Source organism: Haliaeetus leucocephalus, unplaced genomic scaffold (genome assembly GCF_000737465.1).
Source record: "Haliaeetus leucocephalus isolate CR32 unplaced genomic scaffold, Haliaeetus_leucocephalus-4.0 Scaffold395, whole genome shotgun sequence".
NCBI classification, from domain to species: Eukaryota; Metazoa; Chordata; class Aves; order Accipitriformes; family Accipitridae; genus Haliaeetus; species Haliaeetus leucocephalus.
In genome coordinates, this window is record NW_010972831.1 from 2,091,742 (window position 1) to 2,111,766 (window position 20,025).

Consider the following 20,025-nt stretch of genomic DNA (forward strand, 5'->3'; position numbering starts at 1 on the left):
GCCTGCGAGCCGGGCTGCAGCTGCGGCTGGTGCTGTAGCTGTCATAGCTGCGGCTGCGGCTGCGGCTGTAGGAGTAGGTGCTCAGCGAGCTGGAGGACGAGGGGCTGGGGCGGTAGTAGGGGATGGGACGCTTGCGAGCGCTGCAAATAGAAAAGGGAAACTGAGTCAGGCCCCCGGCGACAGCTCGGGGAGAGGGTCCGGCACTGGCTCCCCGGCACGGCCGAGCATCCCCGCGGGGCGGCCGGGCTCAGACCGGCTGCGGGGTATCAGGATGCGGCCACCCGGCATCAACCCCCCCCTCCATCCCCTTCCTCCTCCCCGGCCCCCCCGCAGGGTGTTAGTCCTGGATTAGGCAGCGGCGAGGGCAGAAAGTGAGCAGGTTAATGTGGCTTTTGTGTTTCCCAGACACCAAAGATTGAAAGCTGCTGAAAAAGAGACGTTCGGGATTAGCGGGAGGCGAGCTGCGGCCCGCCGGCGCCTGAGGATGAGGAGGGACGTGGGGAGCATGGGGGCAGTGGGGATGGGGGGACACGGGGGGCAGCGATGTCTGGAGCTGGTGCAGGAGCCAACCCCTTGGCCCCTTCTCCCGGCCCGGTGTTAGTGGGACCGAAGAGAGACACAGGCAGGGCCCGGAGGCCGCTGGGTGCCAAGGGCAACCTAGGGTGTGAGGAGACACAGAGGGGTCCGGGAGGAAGAAGAGGAGGAAGAGGAGGAAGAGGAAGGGTAGAGGTTACCCTGGGAGCCAGGCTGGCGGCGATGCTCTCCGAGAGGGACCTTGGGATGAAATGGAAAAGGAGAAGTTGGCATCACTGAGGCAGGACCACGCGGTGCCAGACCCCGGGGTGATGGGGGGTGACGGAGACTGGGAACAGGGCAGGAGGTCAAGAAAAAGCCCTGGGGCTTCTGACTGGGCTTCGGGGCAGGTGAGGGGGGCTGGGGGTGTTGCCCTGGCTGCCCCCTCCCTGCAGCATCCTCGAAGCCTTGCAGAAACAGCTCTGCTCCTCCTGAACCCCAAGCAGAGCTGGGTCTGCTGTCCCCATCCATCCCAGGGATGGGTGACAGGGATGGGGGGGACGGTCCCCACAGGGACCACAGGCTGTGTCCTCCGGCCGAGCCCTGTGACTTTCCTGGGGACATCCCAGCAAAACCCAGCTCGAGGACAGAGCGGGAGGGATGCAAAACCAGCCGGTGGTACCTGGGCTAGGAAACCTTCCTCTGGGCTAGGAGCAGCTTTCCATGTTCTTTACAGGGCATCCATGGGGGAGGGCTGCAAGGAGCTCTAACCCACCGGCTGAGCAGTTTTTCTACCGTTCTCCCTCCTTACAACTTCAGTCCAGCCCAGGTGAAATAAAACCCCTCGCACAAGCGAGCCAGAGCTGATTTCTGAAAATCCAGCCCCTCTACCCCACAGCCCGATCTCCCAGCTGATAGCAGGAGAGACAAATAGGTCAGGAACGAGGTAATCTCAGCTCGTCACCGGTACCGCCGCCAGTGCTGCATGCTAACAAGGTACTATATATGCACACAGTGTTTCGTCTGGCACTAAATATTGCCTGTCTTACAGCCCGGGATCCTGAGTCAATAGGATCTCAAGGAGGAGAAACCGGCTTTTGGAGGGCAAGGGAGAGACATGCTTGTGGCCGTATGTCTTGCTGGAATATGCACATGCAGATTAAAATGAATTCCTATTTTCATGCCTCAAAATGGGAAGAGATCAGAAGGTTGTAATATTGGAGGCAGTCTGGTTATCCATCTGTCTGGGCCAGCTGATTCACCCAGCTGGTCATCCTCAGGGTTATCTATCCATCCCCAGAGCTCCTCATCCATTTGTCCGTCCATCCATCCATCCATCCATCCGTCCATCAGGGCTGGCTGGCAGCAGAGCTCAGCCTTTGGCCACGCCAGCGGCCGTGGCAGAGGCTTTGCCGTGTGCCGGGACCCACCTCGTGATCCTCCTGGGCTCCATGAAGCTGGGGGAGTCACGTCTCCTCTTCCTGATGGGGGAGTAGCTCCTGGAGCGGCGCCGGGCGCGGGCGGGATCGGGGTCACCGTGGCGTGTTCGGGGCTCGTTGTCCTTCTCTCTACACCGTGAGGAGGAGAAGCAGGGATGTGGGCTGGGGTCCCGGGTGGGATGCAGGAACAGCCCCTGCACAGCAGCCCCCCCATGGGAGTGACACCCCCCACCTGGGGCTGACATTTCCAGTGCCACCAGGGCCAGCAACGACCTGTAAGCCCCTTCCCGAGCCCCGGGGCAGCTGGGACCACCCTGAGCCATGGATGCTCTCTGAGCCCATTGCGGGTACCCGTGCCCCCCATGCCGAAGTCCCCCGGGGGCTGACCTGCTGGCAGGTTTTTTTGGTGAGGGTGAGCGGGAGCGGCTGCGTCCCACTCTCTTCTCCCGAGATCGGGAGCGGGACTTGGAGAGAGAGCCGCTGGAGCTCCAGGAGCTGCTGCGCTGGCCGGGGCTGGGCGACGGGCTCTTCCTCCGCTCCGAGGCGTGCCGGGAATGCTTGGCCGACGACTCCGAGCTGCTGTTGGGCCGACCCCGGTGGTGCCTCTCCTTCACCCTGTGAAGGCAGACCCCAGCACCTCCTCGCACCTCGCCCGCCGTGGCCGGGCAGGGTGTCCCCGCAGGAGCTGGGGACCCCACGTTCCCATGGGGGAGCAGCGGGCGCACCCACATGACCCCAATTTTTGGCTGGGCTGCATCCCTGATGATTATAAAGCATGGGACGCTCACCCGCTTGGGATCCTGCACCCTGTGGGATGCTGTAATCCCACGCAGCCATCCAGGCACTGCCCTTCGTGCTGGGGTAATCCCTTGCAGGGATGACTTTTCCCGCAGTGCGCTGGCGTTGACCCACTGCGGCTCTTCCCTGTCCCCATCTCCGTGTCCCCATCCCTGTCCCCATCTCTGTGTCCCCATCCCCGTCCCCATCCCCATGCCTTGAGCATCCCAACCCCACCCTGGTCCCTAGAGCTTTGCCCGGATGGAACCGGAGTGCCCGCATGGGGCTGCACCCCAAATATCAGAGACCAGCTCCCATGTGCCGGCAGGGATGGCAGGACCCCATCCCAGGGACCCCCTTACTTCTTGGTGTGGGTGCCGTGGTTCCTGTCGGGGCCGAGCGGCGGGTGGTAGGGGTGGGAGCCCACCGAGCCCTCCGAGTCACTGCTGTAGCCGGCGGGGCTGAGCGGCGGCGGTGGGGGGTCCCGGGGGGCCGGGGGCCGTCCCTTGCTCTGGCCGCGATGGCGGGGAGGCGGCGAGGCGCTGCGGGAGCGATGCCGGTGACCGTGCTTGGCCCGCTCCGGCGTGGGCGACCGGGGGCTACGGGCGCCGTGTCGGCCCCCCCGGGTGCGGGGGGACGGCGGCTCCGTCCTGCCATGAGCCCGCGGAGAGGGGGACGCCGAGGCCGGCTTCTGGCAAGGGGGGAGAGAAAGAGAGAGAGAGAGAGAGAAAGGGGGAAAGGCGGAGAGGGGGGGAAGAAGAGAAGAAAGGAGAAAGGGGATTTTAACAGGGGGCACCGGGCCGGGGACGCGGTTCACAACGTCAACGCACATCGCATAAGGCAGGCTACACAGACGCTACTCTGCACCTTCCTCTCGCCCTCAACAACGTGGGTCATGCAAACCTCCGCATGCAAAACGCCAAAAAAAATAATTAAAATAAAATGTAAAAAAACCCAAAGGAAGGGGTGGGATGGGAGCAAAGAAAAAAAAAAAATCCAAGAAACCCCCAAGTCGTCGGGGAGGGAGAGCTCGAAGGGAAAGAAACAAACCCCCCCCGAAAACACCTGGGGATAAAGCAAACCCCGGCCCCCGCCCGCCCCGACCAAGAAAGGGGAAGGGAAAAGGGGGGGTAAAACCCAAACGAAGGGAGGAAAATGGGGGGAAAAAGAAAAGATGAGAGGAGGGAAGGTGGGGAGGTGGGGGAGAGTAAATCAGACTGAGCCGAGGGGAAGGGGTCGAACCAAAGAGGGCTGGAGGTGATGGGGGGGGTCTGCTCACACAGAGGCATGCACATATATAGAGAGATATATGTTCAGATATGTGTAGTTTTTATAGATAGTACGGCTTTCGGCTTAAAACAAATCAAGAAACGAGGAGGACGGCACAGAGCAACAATGGAGGGCAAGGCAGGGGGGTGGGGGGCCAGGGGCGAGAAGGCAAAAGGAAACCAAAAAAGAAAGAAGAAAAACCATCCAACTCAAATAAAATAAAATTAAAAAAACAAAGCAAAACTTCACAAATGTCCTCGTTACTGAGATAAACGAATGTCTCTGAGCTCTTCCTGGGACACGCATTGAGCTGTTAGCTGTGACTCTGCAGGGAACTGCTAAGTCCTCATCAGCACTCAACACAGACTTTGCTTTCTGCTTCCTTTTTTTTTTTTCCATTATATGCTTTTTTTTTTTTAAGTCCCTCTTGGTTAACATCCACTTACCAAAAAAGTGGCATTTCCTCCTTTAGTAGGTAAGGTATGAAGAGAAGGGAAAAGCGGGGCAATATAAGTGCATCATTAGATTCACAAAAATGCAAGAGAGAAAGAAAGAGCGAGAGAAGGAGGAGAGACAGAGACAGAGCCAGAGAGAGGAGAAATAAAACAAACCAACTCACTTCTCCTACAGGGGAGGGAAACCCTGGGCCACCGCCGCGGCCGAGGCCCCGTGCCGGGCTCTCGCCAAGAGCTGGGGGGGTGTTTGCCCGGCCCCGGGGTCCAGCACGCAGCGGCTCCCAAATATCTGAGTTCCTCCGAGCCGCAGCCACTGCCTGGGTTTTTTTTCCCCATCTTTGCAAACACCACTTGACCAAAAAGATGAGTGGAAATGGCTCCTGCACTGCCGGCCCTTACTGAGCCGGCAAACGCTGGCTCGGGGGGCTTTGGGGGTCTCCTTCTCCCGGCCACAGCCCGGTGCCGGGTCCCTGAGCATCTCTGGAGGGGTAAATCCTGTGTGGGGCAGAGCCGAGCCTGGCCGAGGGGATCTAACCAGGGTTCAGGGGGATTGGGGTGCTGCCGGGATTGTGTCACCGTGCCTGGGGCTAAGCTGGGGGCCGGTGACCCCGATTCCCTGCCGGCCCCTTGCCCCAAACATGCCTGGTTGGTTAATCCTTGAAGACGAGGTTTTTCTCCACCCGCCTCGCTGTGTCCTAAACGCCGCTTTTCTTCCCCAAAAGAGAAGCGGGCAAGGCGCCAGGGTGGGAGCCTGGGGACCACCACAAAGATGCTGCAAAAGGGACCTCGCGTCCCCGAGCATCCCGAGGCGGCGGAGTCGCACAAGCCGCTCCGCACCCCACCGGTGGCACGTCCCCCATCACCTCCTTGTCCCCACGGATAAACCAACCCCTCCAGCCGCAGACCAGCAAGCTGGAGCCAAAACGGGGGGGGGGGGGGATCTGGGGGTTTTATTTAACAATCTGTTTCTGTTGCAATCACTCCAGCGAGGGAGGAGGCTGGCGGCGACGGCCAGCCCTGCCCATGGCACAAGCTGCCCTGCAAGCGCTGGGGGCCAGGGACCCCCTCCAAGGGGATGCAGCAGCCCTGGAAGGGGTGGGGAGGCAGCTGAGCCAGCATCTGGGCAGGGAAAAATAAAAGCAGAGAGGAAGAAGAAGAAGAGGAAGAAGAAGAGAGAAAGAGGGATTTCCTCTTTCCCAGGGGGGCATTTCAGTGCTGGCTGGCCACGCTGCGGGCTCGGGCTGCGGGGTTCCCACCCAAACCCTGGGGAGGGGGCGGAGGGGTCTCCTGCCCGGCAGTGCAGGAAGGCAACAAAAGGAAAAGCATCCCAAATAAATCCAAATCGGCAAAGGCCCAGCCCAAAAGGGAGAACGCACACTGGGAGCTTGTGGGGCTGGGATGGCCGGCACTGGGACGCTGTCCCCTGCCCCGAGGGGACCGTGATGCCCCAGACCTGTCTCTCTCCACAGAGGAAGATTTCAACCTTTCCCCGTGGCAGCCCCCCAATATTTTCCCTGGGTTGGGGGGTTTTTTGCCCGCCACGGCCCGAGGAGGGGCTAAACCCACACATCTCCCCCCAGTTTCTCATTTCGCACCCCATCCACCCACCCCAAAACCCCCTGTGCCCAGGATCTGCTGCTGCTCCCACCCATGGGCTCTGGCCACTGCCCCTATTTCTCACTAATTATGTTCGCCTTCGTTACCCAGCCCCTAAGGGGGGACTCAAATGGAGCAGCCGTACTCGGCCCCTGGATGGAAACGAACACAAATTCAGAGGGCTGAAAGACACAGAAATGCATTCTACTGACAGCACGAGGAGACGGGGAAGAGAAAAGGGAGGAAGAAAGAAAAAAATATTACGTGGACAGGGCAAAAAAATATAAATAAAGAACGTAAGAGAAGAGCATGGCTTTGCAGCTAACTGGGGAAAACCATACAAATCAAAAAAAATTATATATAGCCACCAAAAAGAGACAAAATGAAAGAGAGAGAGAGAAGGAGAGTGAGAAAGAGAGTCAGAAAGAAAGAGAAAATAACATTAAATCAAGCTACGGTGCTTTTCAACAGGCTCATCTGCAGAAGTGAACGTGCAGAGGTGGACGAAATACCTACCTTTGCAATTGGCAGTGACAGGAATGCGATAATAAAAAAAGAAAACAATAATCTCCACATTTGGAGGGCAGAATGGGAAAAAGACAAGGACTCTTTAGTACGGCGATCCAGACCCCTCGGCTAATCCCGTTTGCTTTGCTTAGAATTTTTAAAATTATTTTTAAAATTGGTCTCGTTAGCTTTTTTCTTTTTTTTTTTTTTTAATTTTTCTTTTTTTTAAATGGAAAGGCTGTGGCTGGCCGCCGAGCGGGTGGCCGCGGGGGGTTTGCTGGCTGGTGTCTGTAACCCGGCTGCGTTTTGGTCTTAAAAAGTCGCTATATAACATGGCAAAGTCCCGGATAACATGCAGGGAAGGCGATGGATGGAGGTGGGACACGGCGAGGGTTGTCGGGTTGTGTTGGCCCAAAGAAAACCGAAGAGAAAGAGGAGGCCGGAGGCTGCGTGTGGGCGAGGAGAGACCCGGGAGGAAGGCTGGGGAAGGTAGCGAGGATGGATGGAGACGGGACCGGGTATTTAAAAGGGAAGGCAATGCCGCGCAGCGCCCCGGGGCACCCCTTCTTCCCAGTGGCTCTGGGGGTGCTGGGGGGGGGCACAGCTCACCCAGGCAATGGGCTGAGTCCGGAGCATTTGGGGGGTCTGCAGGAGGCTGGGAGGGGGGAAAAGGTACCAAGGATGCTCAGCACCCATCCTGCCAGGATACAGGATGCGGGCGCTTGGGTGCGGGATGGCCGCAGGGTACTTGGCTTGGGGTGGGAGTTGGATAACCCAGCACCCAATGGCCTCATCCTGCAACCGTGGAGGAAAACCACCCGCATGGCAGCAGGATCCGGCCGCCAGCTGAGGCGATGGGGCGGTAGCCAATTCAAGGAGGCAAAGGGCAATTCGCTCCACAATATCGAAGCGAGCCTGCTACCTTTGCGGTGTAGAGCTGCTTGGCTCTCTTCCCTTTTAAATTCCTTGTTCAAAATATAGAAAATGGAAATACAATGTTCAGCGGTTGTAAATATTTAGAAAACACATCTGCTGCTTTTTTTTTTTTTTTTTTTTTTTTTTCTCTTCTCCACATTAACACACACAAAAGCAAAAAGTTCTAGAACAACACGACGACGACGGGGAGGGGGGAAATAAGAGAGATATATATCGTTTGCATTTCTGTACATCACAAGGGAAAAGAAAAGAAATCATGAGAAAGGAAACTAAAACAAGGGGGTGGGGGAAAAAAGCACGTTTCATTGCCCTTCCCTCCCCCTCGTCCCTGCTTCTGCTGAGCAAGAAATGGAAGTGTATATTACCGTTTGGGTTTTTTTCAAATGGGAGGCTAAAGAAAAACACAGATGGGATTAAAAAGAAAAAAAAAATAAAAAATAGAAACCAGAGAGAGAAAGGAGAGAGAGAGAGAAAGAGAGAGAAAGTTGTCGGAGAAAAGTCCCGCTGGTGCCAGGGAGCCAAGGGAGCTCGGCGGTCTGGGCGATGTTGGGTGCTGGGGGTGGTGGGCAGGGGGAGAGCAGGGCGAGCCGGGTGCCTGGGTGGGCGGTGGGCAGCTCCTCGGCACCCGAACCCCCCCACACCCCAGCCAAAACCACAGGAAAGAAGAAAGCAGAGGTGCCCCGAGAGGTGGGCAGGGGGCTGGGTGCTGCTGGGGGGGTGCTGGGTGCTGGGCTGGGGCTGGGGAGCCGGGGAGGGCGAAGGGGATGTGAATACGGGGGGGGATGTGTGTGCTCCTGGCCCTGTTTTCTGGGGTGCCCCTGGCCCCACAGGTGTTGGGGTGTCAGCACTGGGTGCTGCCAGCCCGGGAGCATCCCCACAGCACCTCGCCCATGGGAATAAAGTGCCCCGGGGCGAGCGGGGACCTGTGTGTCCCCCATTAGTGGGGTCCCCCAGCACGCTGCCTTCACTCAACCCTGCCTCCAGCCCCCCACTAGGCGAAGCAGGCTCCTCGCCACCCCGGCACTGGTTAAACTGGGGCTGGGCCCCCGGTCCTGCTGGGTTAGGGCTTTGCCCCACTCAGAGTGGGAGCAGCCCACCAAGCTTCACCAGGACCCCTGGGGTGCCGAGGCAGAGCTGGGGACACTTAGCCCCAGTGTCACCCATCACGGGGACCTTGAGTTCCTAAAAGATGAGCACCCAGCACCAAACCCCTTCCAAACCCTACCCTGGCCCAGACTGGGTGCTGGGGTCCTGAGCGCTGGTGCTGGCACCTGGGTGCTGGGGAGGGCTGGGGCTGGCGGGGAATTGAGAATTTTCCAGCTTTACCCGTTTCTTGGCTGTCTGGGCTCAATCCACTCCCAGGGAGGTGCTGAGCCCGGTGGTGACCCTGGCAGGTGACATTGGCCTGCCAAGCCATCGTCCCTGGGGGGGTGACATCTGCAGAGCGATGTGCGGCTTTGGGGGAGGGATGACCCGTTGGCTGCCCCGATACCTGCCCCAAGGTGATGGGCTGGCTCCCCCAGGGAGACTGCGCACCCAGCGGAAGGTTGATGGGTGCTGGGGGCGGGGGGGGGGCAGGGGGTGCAGCCTTGCACCCCGCATCTCCCCCGTGTGCCCCAGCCGGGCAAGGGGGGAGCCGAGCGAGCGGGGAAGGAGGGGAGAGGAGAGCCAGGGGGGGGGGGCCCTGCAGAGGGAGGAGGGGAGGGAAGCGAACAGTGATCCAAGAAAAGCCTACGTACATCCGAGGGCTCCGGAAGCGGGGCGCCGTGGCTGTGGCGGCCATTCTGGGCGCTGCCCTTGTGCCCGTTCTGGTGCGGCGAGGCCGAGCGGCGGGGAGAGGGGGAGGACGGGCTGCGGCTGGAACGGGCGCTGCTGCCCTTGGGGCCGTCCTGCCGGCGCTTGGGGCTTAGCCTGCGGGGCACCGCACCATGAGCCGCCGGCATCCCCCCTGCCCCGAACCCAGGACGGCATCGCCCTTCGCCTGGCTCCGGCAGAGCTGCTGGCTGCAAGCCCGGGCTGAGATGGCGGGGCAGGCTTTGCCGAAGCAAGAAACGGGGTGAAAATTGGTGGTTTGTGCTTTCTCCAGTTCAAATCTGATACCCAGTCTGGGCACCCTGTTCCCAAACCCCCCCAGAGGTGCTGCAGCACCGTCCTGCTCCCCTCCATCCCCCTGAGGGCCCCCATCCCAGGGACACCTCTGCCACCCGCCTCCCCGTCCTCCATCCCCAAGGGTCCCCATCATGGGGACACCTCTGCCACCCACCTCCCTGCCCTCCATCACGTAAGGGTCCCCATCACAGGGACGTCTCTGCTGCCTGCCTCCCTGCCCTCTACCCCGCAAGGGTCCCCATCATGGAAGCTGGGGGGGCTGCTGGCGGTGGGGACGGGGGTCCCGGGCTGTCCCTACCTGCCAGGGGATTTGGAGCCGCTGTCGTCGGAGGAGAGCGAGACGCTGTGGGAGCTGCAGGAGCTGCGCCGGTGCGAGCGCCAGGCCGGGGACTCGCTGCGGGACCTGCGGAGAGGGTGGCCGGAGGGCCGAGGGGCAGGCTGAGCCGCCATGGGAGGGCAAACAGGGGGGCACATCGCCCCACTCCCCCCACCATCTCAGCCCCTCACCTCTTGCGCTCTTTGTTTTTCTCTTTCCGTTTGTTCTTGGGGCTTCGGGACCTGCAGGAAGAGCCGAAAGCTGCAGAGACAGGAGCGGGGGCAGCACTCGGGGGGGCTTCCCTGGCCCCCCCGGAGCCACCAAGGCTGCGGGAGGAGTGATGGGGAGGACCTGCCTGGAGCTGGGCTCCACCGAGCTTCAAACCACTGTGGGGTTCCCAGCTGGCTTTGTGGGGACCGTGGGGGCCATGTGCTGGTCGGCAAGGCCAGGTGGGAGGGGGTGGCAGTGGGAAGGGGGGGACCGGCTCTGCTCGGCATCCACAGGGCTCGGTTCCGTTATCACCTGGCCGCTTGCCTTGCCCTGCGTCAGCCCCTCTGAGCCCCTCTGCCCACCCAGGCACTCTTTGCCTGTTTTTTACTTCTTTCACCCTAAAATAGCAATGCTGGCAGAGGGTATCTGCAGAGCAGGGCAACAGCCAGTGTTCGCCCTGGCCACGGCTGCCCGGTGTCACCCCTTCTCCCACGTAGGACATTCAGGGCTGCGTGGGACCCCACAGACACCCAGGGTGGCCCTGTGCCACCTCCAAGGGTGGGGGGCACCCAGCAGTGTCTGGCCATGGGGTGAGGGGGACACTCACCAGGCAAGAGACGGATGGACAGACGGCGGGTGCTGGCAGCCCACGCTCACACCCACCGCGCCCGATAGGCCCATCCCCATGGGCAGAGGGGATGGGGACAGCAGGAGGGCAGGGGACAGGGTGTCCCCGATGGGGGAAGCTGGCAGCCAGCGCTGGTGGCAGTGGGGTGGCTCCCAGCAGCCGTCACTCTCACCTGTGTCTTCTCTTCTTCCGTGACCCCGACTCAGACCTGAGGGATGAAGAGGAGGCAGAGATGAAGGGGACGTGCTGAGCTGGCCAAGGCCGGGCAGCCCCAGGGCATGGGGACAAGGGCAGGGGGGTGGCCCTGAGATGGGCTGCTGGATGAGGCAGGTGACAGCTGCTGTGAGGAGGTGATGGCCCCATGAAGAGCCACCAGCATCCACCCCTGTCCATGCCTCCATCCCGCCCCAGCCCAAGGGCCTGGGCAGCCACCAACTAGCCCCACTGTCCCCAACCAGCCCCGCTGTCCCCAGCCTGACGTGGTGTCCCTCCTACCTGTCGCGTCTGTGTTTCTTTCCAGTCTTCTTTTTCTTTTCCTTGCGGATGGGTGAAGAGCTGTCACAGCTGGGGGGTGGAAAGTGGGTGCCCTTGAGGAGGGAGCAAGGGACTCCCCAGCCCTATCCCCATGGCCCAGGGGAGTCCCATCCCACTGTCCCTCGGCACCCCGCTTCCCCTGGACCACCCATGGGATGCATGAATATCGCATGGAAGTTATTTCCTGGGGGAGGATTTGGGGTGGGGGATAGAAAGGGGCTTTTGGCCGAAGGGCTCTGGCCTCCTTGGGTGCCAGAGTGCCCGAATCCCGCTGTGTCCCATTGCCACCTCGTGGGCTCCACAGCCTCCAGCAGGAGATGGGGTGGCCAATTCTGGCTGGGATTTCAGAGGGGGACAGTGGGTGGTGGAGGCCAGCCCATGCCCGGGGGCCTTGCATGCCCGGGGGGGGGACCCCGCAGCCCACCCAGCCCGGTGGGCACTCACCTGCGCTCCGAGCCGGGTTTCCTCTTTTTGCTGCCATGGGGAAGGCAGAGAAGAAAGGGACATTAGGGACAGCATCCTGCCCAGGCGGCCAGTGCTAACCGGGGAGGGGACCAGCGCGTAGATGGAGCCAGACCCTTCAGGGAGCCAAATCCTGCCCGGTGCTGTGCCGTGCGGCAGCCAGCTCCTTCCCAGCATGGACCGGGCAAGGTCCCACCAGTGCATGCAGTTGGGTGGGCTGGTGGTACATCCCATAGCGCTGTGCGTGTGCACACACGTGTGTGTGTTGCACCATCGGTGCGTGCAGGTGCGTTGCACCTCTTGAGGGTGCACTGCCCCCCCAGAGCAGGGTGACTTCCCTCACCAGAGCCTGGGGAGGGGCTGAGCTGGGAGGAGAGCTGCCCTCCCAGGAGAGGGGACAGCGCAGGGACAGCTGGGGACTCACCGGCTCCGGCGGTGACCCGATTTCTTTTTCTTTTTCTTCTTGGGTGGAGGAGAGGCAGAGCTGCTCGAGCGTCTTTTCAGCCTGTGGGAGAAAGCAGACAGGGTTGGGGGAAGAAGGGACTGCCCCCTGGCTACTATGTCCCCCCACGGGGACCTTGTGCACACCCGCTCCCCAAAATCCCCGCTGCGGGTCTGGCTGGACCTGTACTCGCGGTGGCCGCTGTCGTCGCGGTAGCACTCAGCTGAGCAGTCGCACTGCAGCAGGCAGTCCTCGCCGTAGTCAGGGTACTCCACCGTGTACTCCTCCTCATCTGCCCCGTGGTGGTTTTCTATTACGCTGCCGAAGGAGGAAGCACAGGATTAATTCGGGGCTCCCCGTTCTCCGTCTCCCACCAGAGCTGCTGGGGGGAAGCCTGGGGCAGCCCCGGTGCAGCTACAGGAGCTGGGGGACATCCTCTCCGCCACAGCATCCCCAGGGGACCTTGGTCACATCACTTGAGATCCACATGCAGCAAAGCCTAGCAGTGGGGGTCTTTTTGGGGTCTTCCTGGGACTCCTGTCCCTGCAGAAATCCCCACCGGGCTGGCACAGGGACACCGTGGGTCTCGAGCCACCATCTCCCCACAGGGTCGAGCCTTGGCATCATTCAGAGCCCCTTTTGGGATTGCCCAAGTGCCGGGGCTGAGCGGGGGGCTGGGATCAGCCCAGGTAGGTGGCAGGGCAGGATTAGGGCAAGAGGAGCTGGCAGGAGGCTCGGGGATTCAGGCGATTATCCACCCGCCGGCGGGAGCTGCCCAGGATGATCCAGGCTTTGAGCCCAGCACCCCAGCGTGCCACCAGCTCGGCACTGGAGCTTCAGGCAGGTGATATCCCCGCCGGGCCAGGTGAGATGGGGTGGGGGGACATCAGGCCTGGAGCCATCAGGGTCTCGTCTCCCTCCTGAGTGACTCCGTCAGCATTAATTTTTCCCGCTGCCATGGAAACCAGCAGGAGGTTGCCATTGACTACCAGGGCTGCGGGCAGGGCTTGGCAGAGGCCTGGCAGCTGGACCCGGCAGGCAGGAGGGACCCAGGAGTCCCTGCCCAGGCTCTCCCTGCTGTCCCCCACCTCCCCGGTCCTCCTGAGCCATCGGCCCTAGGAGCAGCATCAAACCCCACCGGGAGCCTCTCATTTGTTCTTGGGGGATGTGAGACATCTCACCCCGGGAGGGATGCGGCCATCCAGGTGCTCTGGAGGGAACCGTAAGGGATGGGGCTGTGCCTGGAGGGTGCCCGACATCGCACCAGCCCGGGGAACTTGCTTCCCAAGGGAGATTTGCCCTCCAAAACCTGATGTGGGCTCCTCCACCCTTCCCAGCCCGGAGGCGTGAGGCTGGGGATGCTGGTGGAGAAGCGTAGCCCCCACGGCACCAGTCCCTCGGCAGCCCAGCCAGTGCCTCCGGCTGAGCAAAGGGAAGCTCCCAGTCCCAGACGGCAGATCCAAGAGCAGCGCGTGTTGGCATCCCTGGCCACAGGCAGGCCCTGGGCTGTTTAGCCCAATTAAAAATGCTTTGGACCAAAACTACAAGCGAGGCATCCTCCTCCTGACTGCAGACGATCGCTCAAGCGGGTCTCAGGCTCCCTTCTGCACCACAGCCATGGATTTCTGGGTCCTCTCCAAGTGACTTCTGCTTTGGCCATGCCCCAAGGGCAGAAACAGCCTTTCAACCACCACCCAACCGTGGGAAGGGGGAGAAAAGAGGAAGAGAGAAGAGCGAGCATGGATAATTCCCTGTTGGACTCTCTGCTCGGTGAGCAGGCAGTGCTCCATGCCAGAGCCTGCTGCCAGCATCTCACCCATTAGCTGTGCTCAGTGGCTCAAGACGGGCTTGTGCTGCCCCAATTATCCCTCCCCGCCCGGCACATGCTCGCGTTTGTTTTTAATCCCACCAGCCTGTCCATCAAGCAGTTACTCCTTTCCATCAAGCAGTTACTCCTTGGGGACTGGGCTGTATCGCCGGGCTGTGCACGCACAGAGACGGGAGCTGGAAGAGCGCAGAGAGCAAACCAGGGACTCAGGTGGTCACGGCTCTGCTCGGTGCCTCAGTTTCCCCTGGGGAGTTTTGCAGATGATGCTGAGCTTTCGCATCTGCTTTGAAATGAGACCAGCTGGTTCAGAATCATAGTCCTGGCAGCCAACAACGGAGCTATAAAAGTCCGGAGAGGTGCTGGAGCAGGATCAGCCCATGACATGTTTTGTTGAGTACTCTCCCAGCTACTACAAGGGCTGGGGCTCTTTATTTAAAGTTTATTTAACTCCCTTGTCCAGCCTCTTCAACCAGTGCAGACCTTTTGCACCCAGAACATCCTTTGGCAGGGATTTCGGCAGCCCAGGTCCCTACTGCTTGAAAAGCCACCTCCTTTGGACCTGGCTCCTACCAGCCTCCTCCAAGTGCCTCCGGCTTTGCTGTCCTCCGAGCAATCCTTTGCTTTGAGACTGCTCCTTCCAGCTCAGCACTATTATTTATAGCCCCTGGGCTAATCTTTAATGATTACCCTTTGTTTTTCAAAAGCAAGCCCGCAAAGGTGACAGCTAGGGCTGCCTGGGTAACCTTAATGCACCTTCAGCTTCCCTGTGTGCTCATTATAGCGCCAGCCCTAACGAGCCTGCCTGGGAAGATGCCCTGGAGATGACGCATGCCCCCATGGGCAAAGGCCACTTGTTAACACGTCAGGCTTGATGCTCGGTGACCTGGGCAGGTTGGTTTTCCCCATGCCTTGTTTTTTCCTGCCTGGAGGAGGACCCTGAATGCTTCGTGCTGCCCCAGGACCGTTCATCCCATCCTGGGCTGGGCACAGCCGAGCCGTGTCCCTCCCTGCCTGGCGTGCCGGCAGAGCAGTGGGAGGAAGGCTCTCCCCGCCGCCACGGCTTCCCTGCCTCCCCCCTCGCCCTGATTTCCTGACCCTAATGAAGCATTAATATTCAGTGAACCTGCAGCATCTATTCCTGTCCCAAGTGACCTGGTTTCCAGGCTGATGGATGGTGCGCGCCAGGCCAGCCACACTGCCTGGGCCATTAAGCATTGTGCAGATAAATCATCATCCAGCCAGGGTGGACCCTTGCGAGGCTGGGGACAGTCCTGCGCAGGGCAGGAGGAGCAACTGGCACGTCTCCAACAGGAGCTGGGCTGCTTTGGACACCTAGCCTGAGCCCCAAGCCCCCTGGGGCAGAAGCAGCCCCCAGGGACCAGGCAGTGTGAGGAACGATTAGGATACAGAGGCACAGGGCAGGAGCTCCTTGGAGAAGCTTCTTCCATAGGGCTCCTTGGGGTCACACCAGCCTGACAGAGGCACAGGCTCTGGGTCTACCCAGGTGAGAAGCAGGCTCGAGCTCTGCCTATCCAGCGTGGGCCCCTTGCAACAGAAAATATTATTAATTATTATTATTGCTAACACGAATGTTTCTAGGGTTACAGAACAGCAGCCAACCTGCCGAACCATTGCCAGCCGAGCTGAGTTAGCTCAGCTTCACACCCGGAGACAGGAGGACTATTCTGCATCATGGAGTTAAAAGCAAGGACTGGAAACCGGTGCCCTCGCCTGGCTGGAGGCAGAAGCTGCTATTTCAGCCCCGGGGAGAACAGGAGAGGTGATCCAAAGAGGCAGGAGCAGGCAGAGGTGAGGCACAGCAAACCTGCGGCTTGGTCTCTGCCACTGGCTGGTGGGGTGAGCCAAGCATTGAGACCTTCTGCACTTCAGTTTCATCATCTGTGACAGAAGCATTGCAATGCTGGCCTCTCTGTACAGCACCCTGAGGTCTCCGAAAGACCAGCACAGGACAACCTCTAACCTCTCCAGAGGTAGGATACCGCCTCAGAGAGGCACACCCTGCCTCCAACCAACCAGCCGACTGACCAACCAACCAATCATCCATCCATCCAACCCTATATACATGCTCTATGTCCATCCATCTATCCAACCGTCCCTATATATACTCTCTCTGTATTAACCCATCCACCCATCGATACTCGGGGGCAACCTGGGACATGCCTCTCTGGGATGAGAGATGGGCAGGACGCACAGAGGGGCCGGACTTGGAGCTGCCTCACTTACATTTGGCGCCCATGCTGGTCCTCCCTGGTGAGCACGCCTTCCTTCTCCATCAGCATTTGCCGAAAGGTCCCCACTTTCTGACGGATCTCCTCTTCGGAGTACCTGGATGGGCAAAGATGCAGTCAGGGTTGCTGTAGCTGGAACGTGGGCTCCCCAGGAACCTGCTGAGGACCTCCATACCTTTGGAAGCGACATGTGGCCCAAGGGGCTGGTCAGAAGGAGAGGTGGCATGGTGACAGTCATCAGGGCCTGGAGGAGAGCAGGTCCCTCTGCTTGGTCCTCTGCCACTGCCCTCCATGCCCTCCTCTCTCCTGTCTGCCCCTCCCAGCAGTGCTTGGCAGAGGAAGGGACATCAGGAAGGGGTAAAAGAAGAAGATGACCATGAAGTTGCCATTCCCCCCCACCGCCCCAGGTTTTGGGGCACAACCCCACCAAACCCTCTCCAGCAGTGCCAGCATCGGAGCCGGTGATGCCGGGGTTCATGCCTGGTGCCTCTGTCCCATCACGAGCCTCCCTCGCTCATCCCCGCGCTGCATCGGGCCCCAGCAGCCGAGCCAGCTCTGCGCTAACGCCGAACGCTGACTCAGGCCGCTGCAGGGTTATTAACGAGAGACACTAATCACTTTGTCCCTGGCATCTGAGAACAGCCGCGGCAAACCACTGCGCTCCAGCCATCCCCAAGGTGTCCCCAGGGAGGGACGGGTGACAGCCCTGAGCAGGCGGTCCTGTGCCGCATCCCACGGCTGCACAAGGGCACCCGAGCATCTCCCTCGACCAAAAACATCCAAACGGAGGGATGCAGTGGAGGGACCCGCAGTGCTCTCAGCATCGTCCCTGGGGACAGGGCAAAGGGACCACCACCATGTCACTACCACACTGCCACCCTGGGAGGGAAGGGGTTGGACTCTGCGTGCATCCCTGCCATCACCCACACCATCTACAGAGGCTGCTTGTGGCCCCCTCCTCGCTGTCACGTTCCATCAGCATCGCCACTAATCAGCCCAGAAAACTGGGTGTCACATCCTGGGCGAGCCCTGCGGTCCCCGAGGATGGCACCTCACAGAGCCTGTGCTGGGGACGGCGATGCCCCTTGCAGTGCCGTGGGTGCCCCGGATGCCCTTGGGTGCGCTGGGTGCAGAGGGCCATGTGGCAGCACCCACCCCCACTGTGGTGCCCATGAAGGGGAACAGCGAGGAGAGGGGAATTAATATTAACGAGCTCATTTGCACTGAAAGGCTCTCATTAATTCCCCAGCCAGCCAGGACTCCCGCGCAGGAGGAGGGCTGCTAACCAGGCACTGAGGCAGCCTGGCTTCTTCCCCTCACCTTGCACTCCGCCTGGGCACGGGGGACCCAAAAATAGAGCAACACCCCCAAATGCTGCTTGCACTGTACCCTGGATGGTGGTGCAGCTACCTGGGCAGGGTGCAGCCATCCTGCAAGGATAGAGCTGCCGGCCCCGGCCATCCCGTGGACATCAGCCGGCTAGCGGCAGCTGGAAGATGTCTGCCTGAGAAAATGAGCATTTGCTGCAGCATATTACAAATGCGGCCGATGCTCTCGGAGAGGGGACACGAGGCCAAACAGGAGGTGACAGATGGGCCACCACGGCTGGGCTGTTAGCAAATCTGTGGGGGGCAAGGCCAAGGCGAGGAACCCCCCCACACCCAGCAATCCTGTGATGGCGGCAGGAGCACCCCACCAGCCCCTTCCCTCCTGCAACCCCTGGTGCTGCTTATAACCCCATCGGAGGGATTTTGGGTTTGCATTTAACACATAGAATGGGTTTGGGAAAGAAAGAAAAATTGCTGACACTTCTTTTCTGGACAAGAAATCCAGCCTGCAGGCAGGGAATAAAGCAGGCAGCCTGGAGGGAGCAGCAGCCTTATACAGCACAGGCAGGAGGAGCCATCCATGTTTAAGGAAACAAGGGAGTGCTTAAATCCCCACAAAACCTCCTCTGCTGTCACACCCGTTCATCCCAGGGGCCTTGCCCTTGCCAATAATTCCCCCGAGGCCGTGGCCAGGATGCGGCCCCCTGCCCAGGCAGAAACCTCAGGGTTGCAAAGCGCTTCCCGTGTAACCCCCCCAGAAAGCCCCTGTGCAGAGGGGAAGAGCAGGCGGCGGATTAACCAGGTTGACCAAGATTATTACTGTAATTATATTATCATTTTGGTGTATCACCATCATCATCGTTATTAATAGCCTTAATAATAGCAAAGGCAATTATAGCAATAACAACAATACCGATTGCAATATTGCTATTACCCATCGCAGTAATGATGCTACTAGTAGTAAGATCCCTAGTAGGGCGCGGGAACCCGACAGGAGGCTCTGGGCTCCCCAAGGCGCCAGGTCAGCCTTATTTATTTCCATAACGACAAATTAGGCACAATCATTATTCCAGTCTGTGTGAGACAATTTAATTCTAGGTCACGCTTGCGCTCTTAATGAAAGCCTTGGCGAAGCCTTCCCTCAATCCATTTTCCTTCTCCCCAGCTGATACCAGTCCCCATCTACCCACGTGTGCCGAAGAATTTGCTCCATCCATCAGGTTTTAGTGAGCTGTCAGGGGGATCGGGCTGTTCAGCTGGTGCCGGAGCTATGGGACAGCCAGCAGCATGGCCATGGGTCTGGAGAGGATGGGGGTCTCCTCCCTGGCCCCCCAGCGCCTCCTGCCCACCCAGGCAGGGATGCTCTCCAGCCCTCAGGTTTTCCCCCGGTCCTTTGCTTCCCCAGGGGAGAGCAAAGGCTGGGGAGCAGCTCGCAGTGCCCAGCTAGGGGCACGGCAGGACGAGGGGGATCCTCTCACCCCAAAACTGGGGGGAGAGAACAAAGGCAGGACAAACTGAAGCACCAAAACAGCCTCGCCTGGGACTAAACCCCAGCTCTCCTTCATCTCCCCAACATGAGAGACAGAGACAGACCACCTCTCACCCCAGGCATGCGGGGCACGGGTTGGGTGGCACTGACGGTTTGCATGACCATGAACGACTCGCTCCTCCTTCCTGCCTTGGCTTTCCTGGCACGACAAGCTAAGAACCCAGATTTCCAAGTGGAGGGGCCAAAGTGTGCCGCCAACATGTCTGTGGATGCACTCGTAGGTCTGCACTTCTGGGAGGCATTTAGCTTCACAAACCAACTCACTAGTCCACCCCAAAGCTGTCTGATTCACCCAAAAGTGGATTTACTTCCAACTGGAGACATTTGCCAAATCAAGGTACTTTTTAGAGAGGAAAAAGGGGGAGAACAAGGTGCAAATGGGTCAAGCATTGGGGTCCATCTCTAGCCCAGCCCCGATCCCCCACCACTCACCCCTGCTCCTCCATCATCTCCTGCAGCTCCATGCACTTCAGCTCCACCCGCCGCTTGCGCTCATGGTCCAGGATTTCCCGGTGAGCTTTCTTCACCAGGCTGGGCTCCACCAGACGTACCTCCTCCTCGCCCTTGTGCCATGTCCCCGAGGCGCCGGGCTGCGAGAAGCCGTTGGAGGCTTCCTGGGGCGAAGGCACGTCGGCCCCGTTGTTGTAGAGAGCCATGCTGGCACGGGCGGCCTCGCCGCCAGCAGCACCTGGGAGGGAGAGAAAGAGTTGGGGGTCAGTCCCTGCCCCGGTTTCCTTCTCAGCCCATGATGGCGAGGGGACCCTGCCAGGACCTGAAGGCAAAATTTGTCTCAAAAAATGTGCAGGCACAGCAGGTTGATGGGAATGGCGACTGAGGGATCTGGGTCTTCTGCCAGCGCCCTTCCTGCTCCCTGCCTC

At 59.9% G+C, this 20,025-nt stretch overlaps 1 protein-coding gene across 1 annotated transcript in view; it reads right to left on the minus strand.

The window, feature by feature from the left end:
• Positions 1-19,806, minus strand: part of SRRM3 (serine/arginine repetitive matrix 3) — a 20,797-nt gene extending 991 nt beyond the window's left edge. The window contains exons 1-15 of the mRNA XM_010573908.1: positions 19,580-19,806; positions 16,266-16,367; positions 12,377-12,511; positions 12,176-12,256; positions 11,734-11,763; positions 11,251-11,319; positions 10,928-10,963; positions 10,109-10,159; positions 9,900-10,004; positions 9,232-9,403; positions 8,819-8,824; positions 3,092-3,417; positions 2,340-2,567; positions 1,944-2,081; positions 3-140 (exon numbers count right to left, since the gene is read on the minus strand). Of these exons, the coding sequence (XP_010572210.1) occupies positions 3-140; positions 1,944-2,081; positions 2,340-2,567; positions 3,092-3,417; positions 8,819-8,824; positions 9,232-9,403; positions 9,900-10,004; positions 10,109-10,159; positions 10,928-10,963; positions 11,251-11,319; positions 11,734-11,763; positions 12,176-12,256; positions 12,377-12,511; positions 16,266-16,367; positions 19,580-19,803 (1,841 nt within the window). The 5' untranslated portion in view covers positions 19,804-19,806. The remainder of the gene's footprint in view (positions 1-2; positions 141-1,943; positions 2,082-2,339; positions 2,568-3,091; positions 3,418-8,818; positions 8,825-9,231; positions 9,404-9,899; positions 10,005-10,108; positions 10,160-10,927; positions 10,964-11,250; positions 11,320-11,733; positions 11,764-12,175; positions 12,257-12,376; positions 12,512-16,265; positions 16,368-19,579) is intronic.
• Between the last annotated feature and the right edge of the window lie 219 nt (positions 19,807-20,025).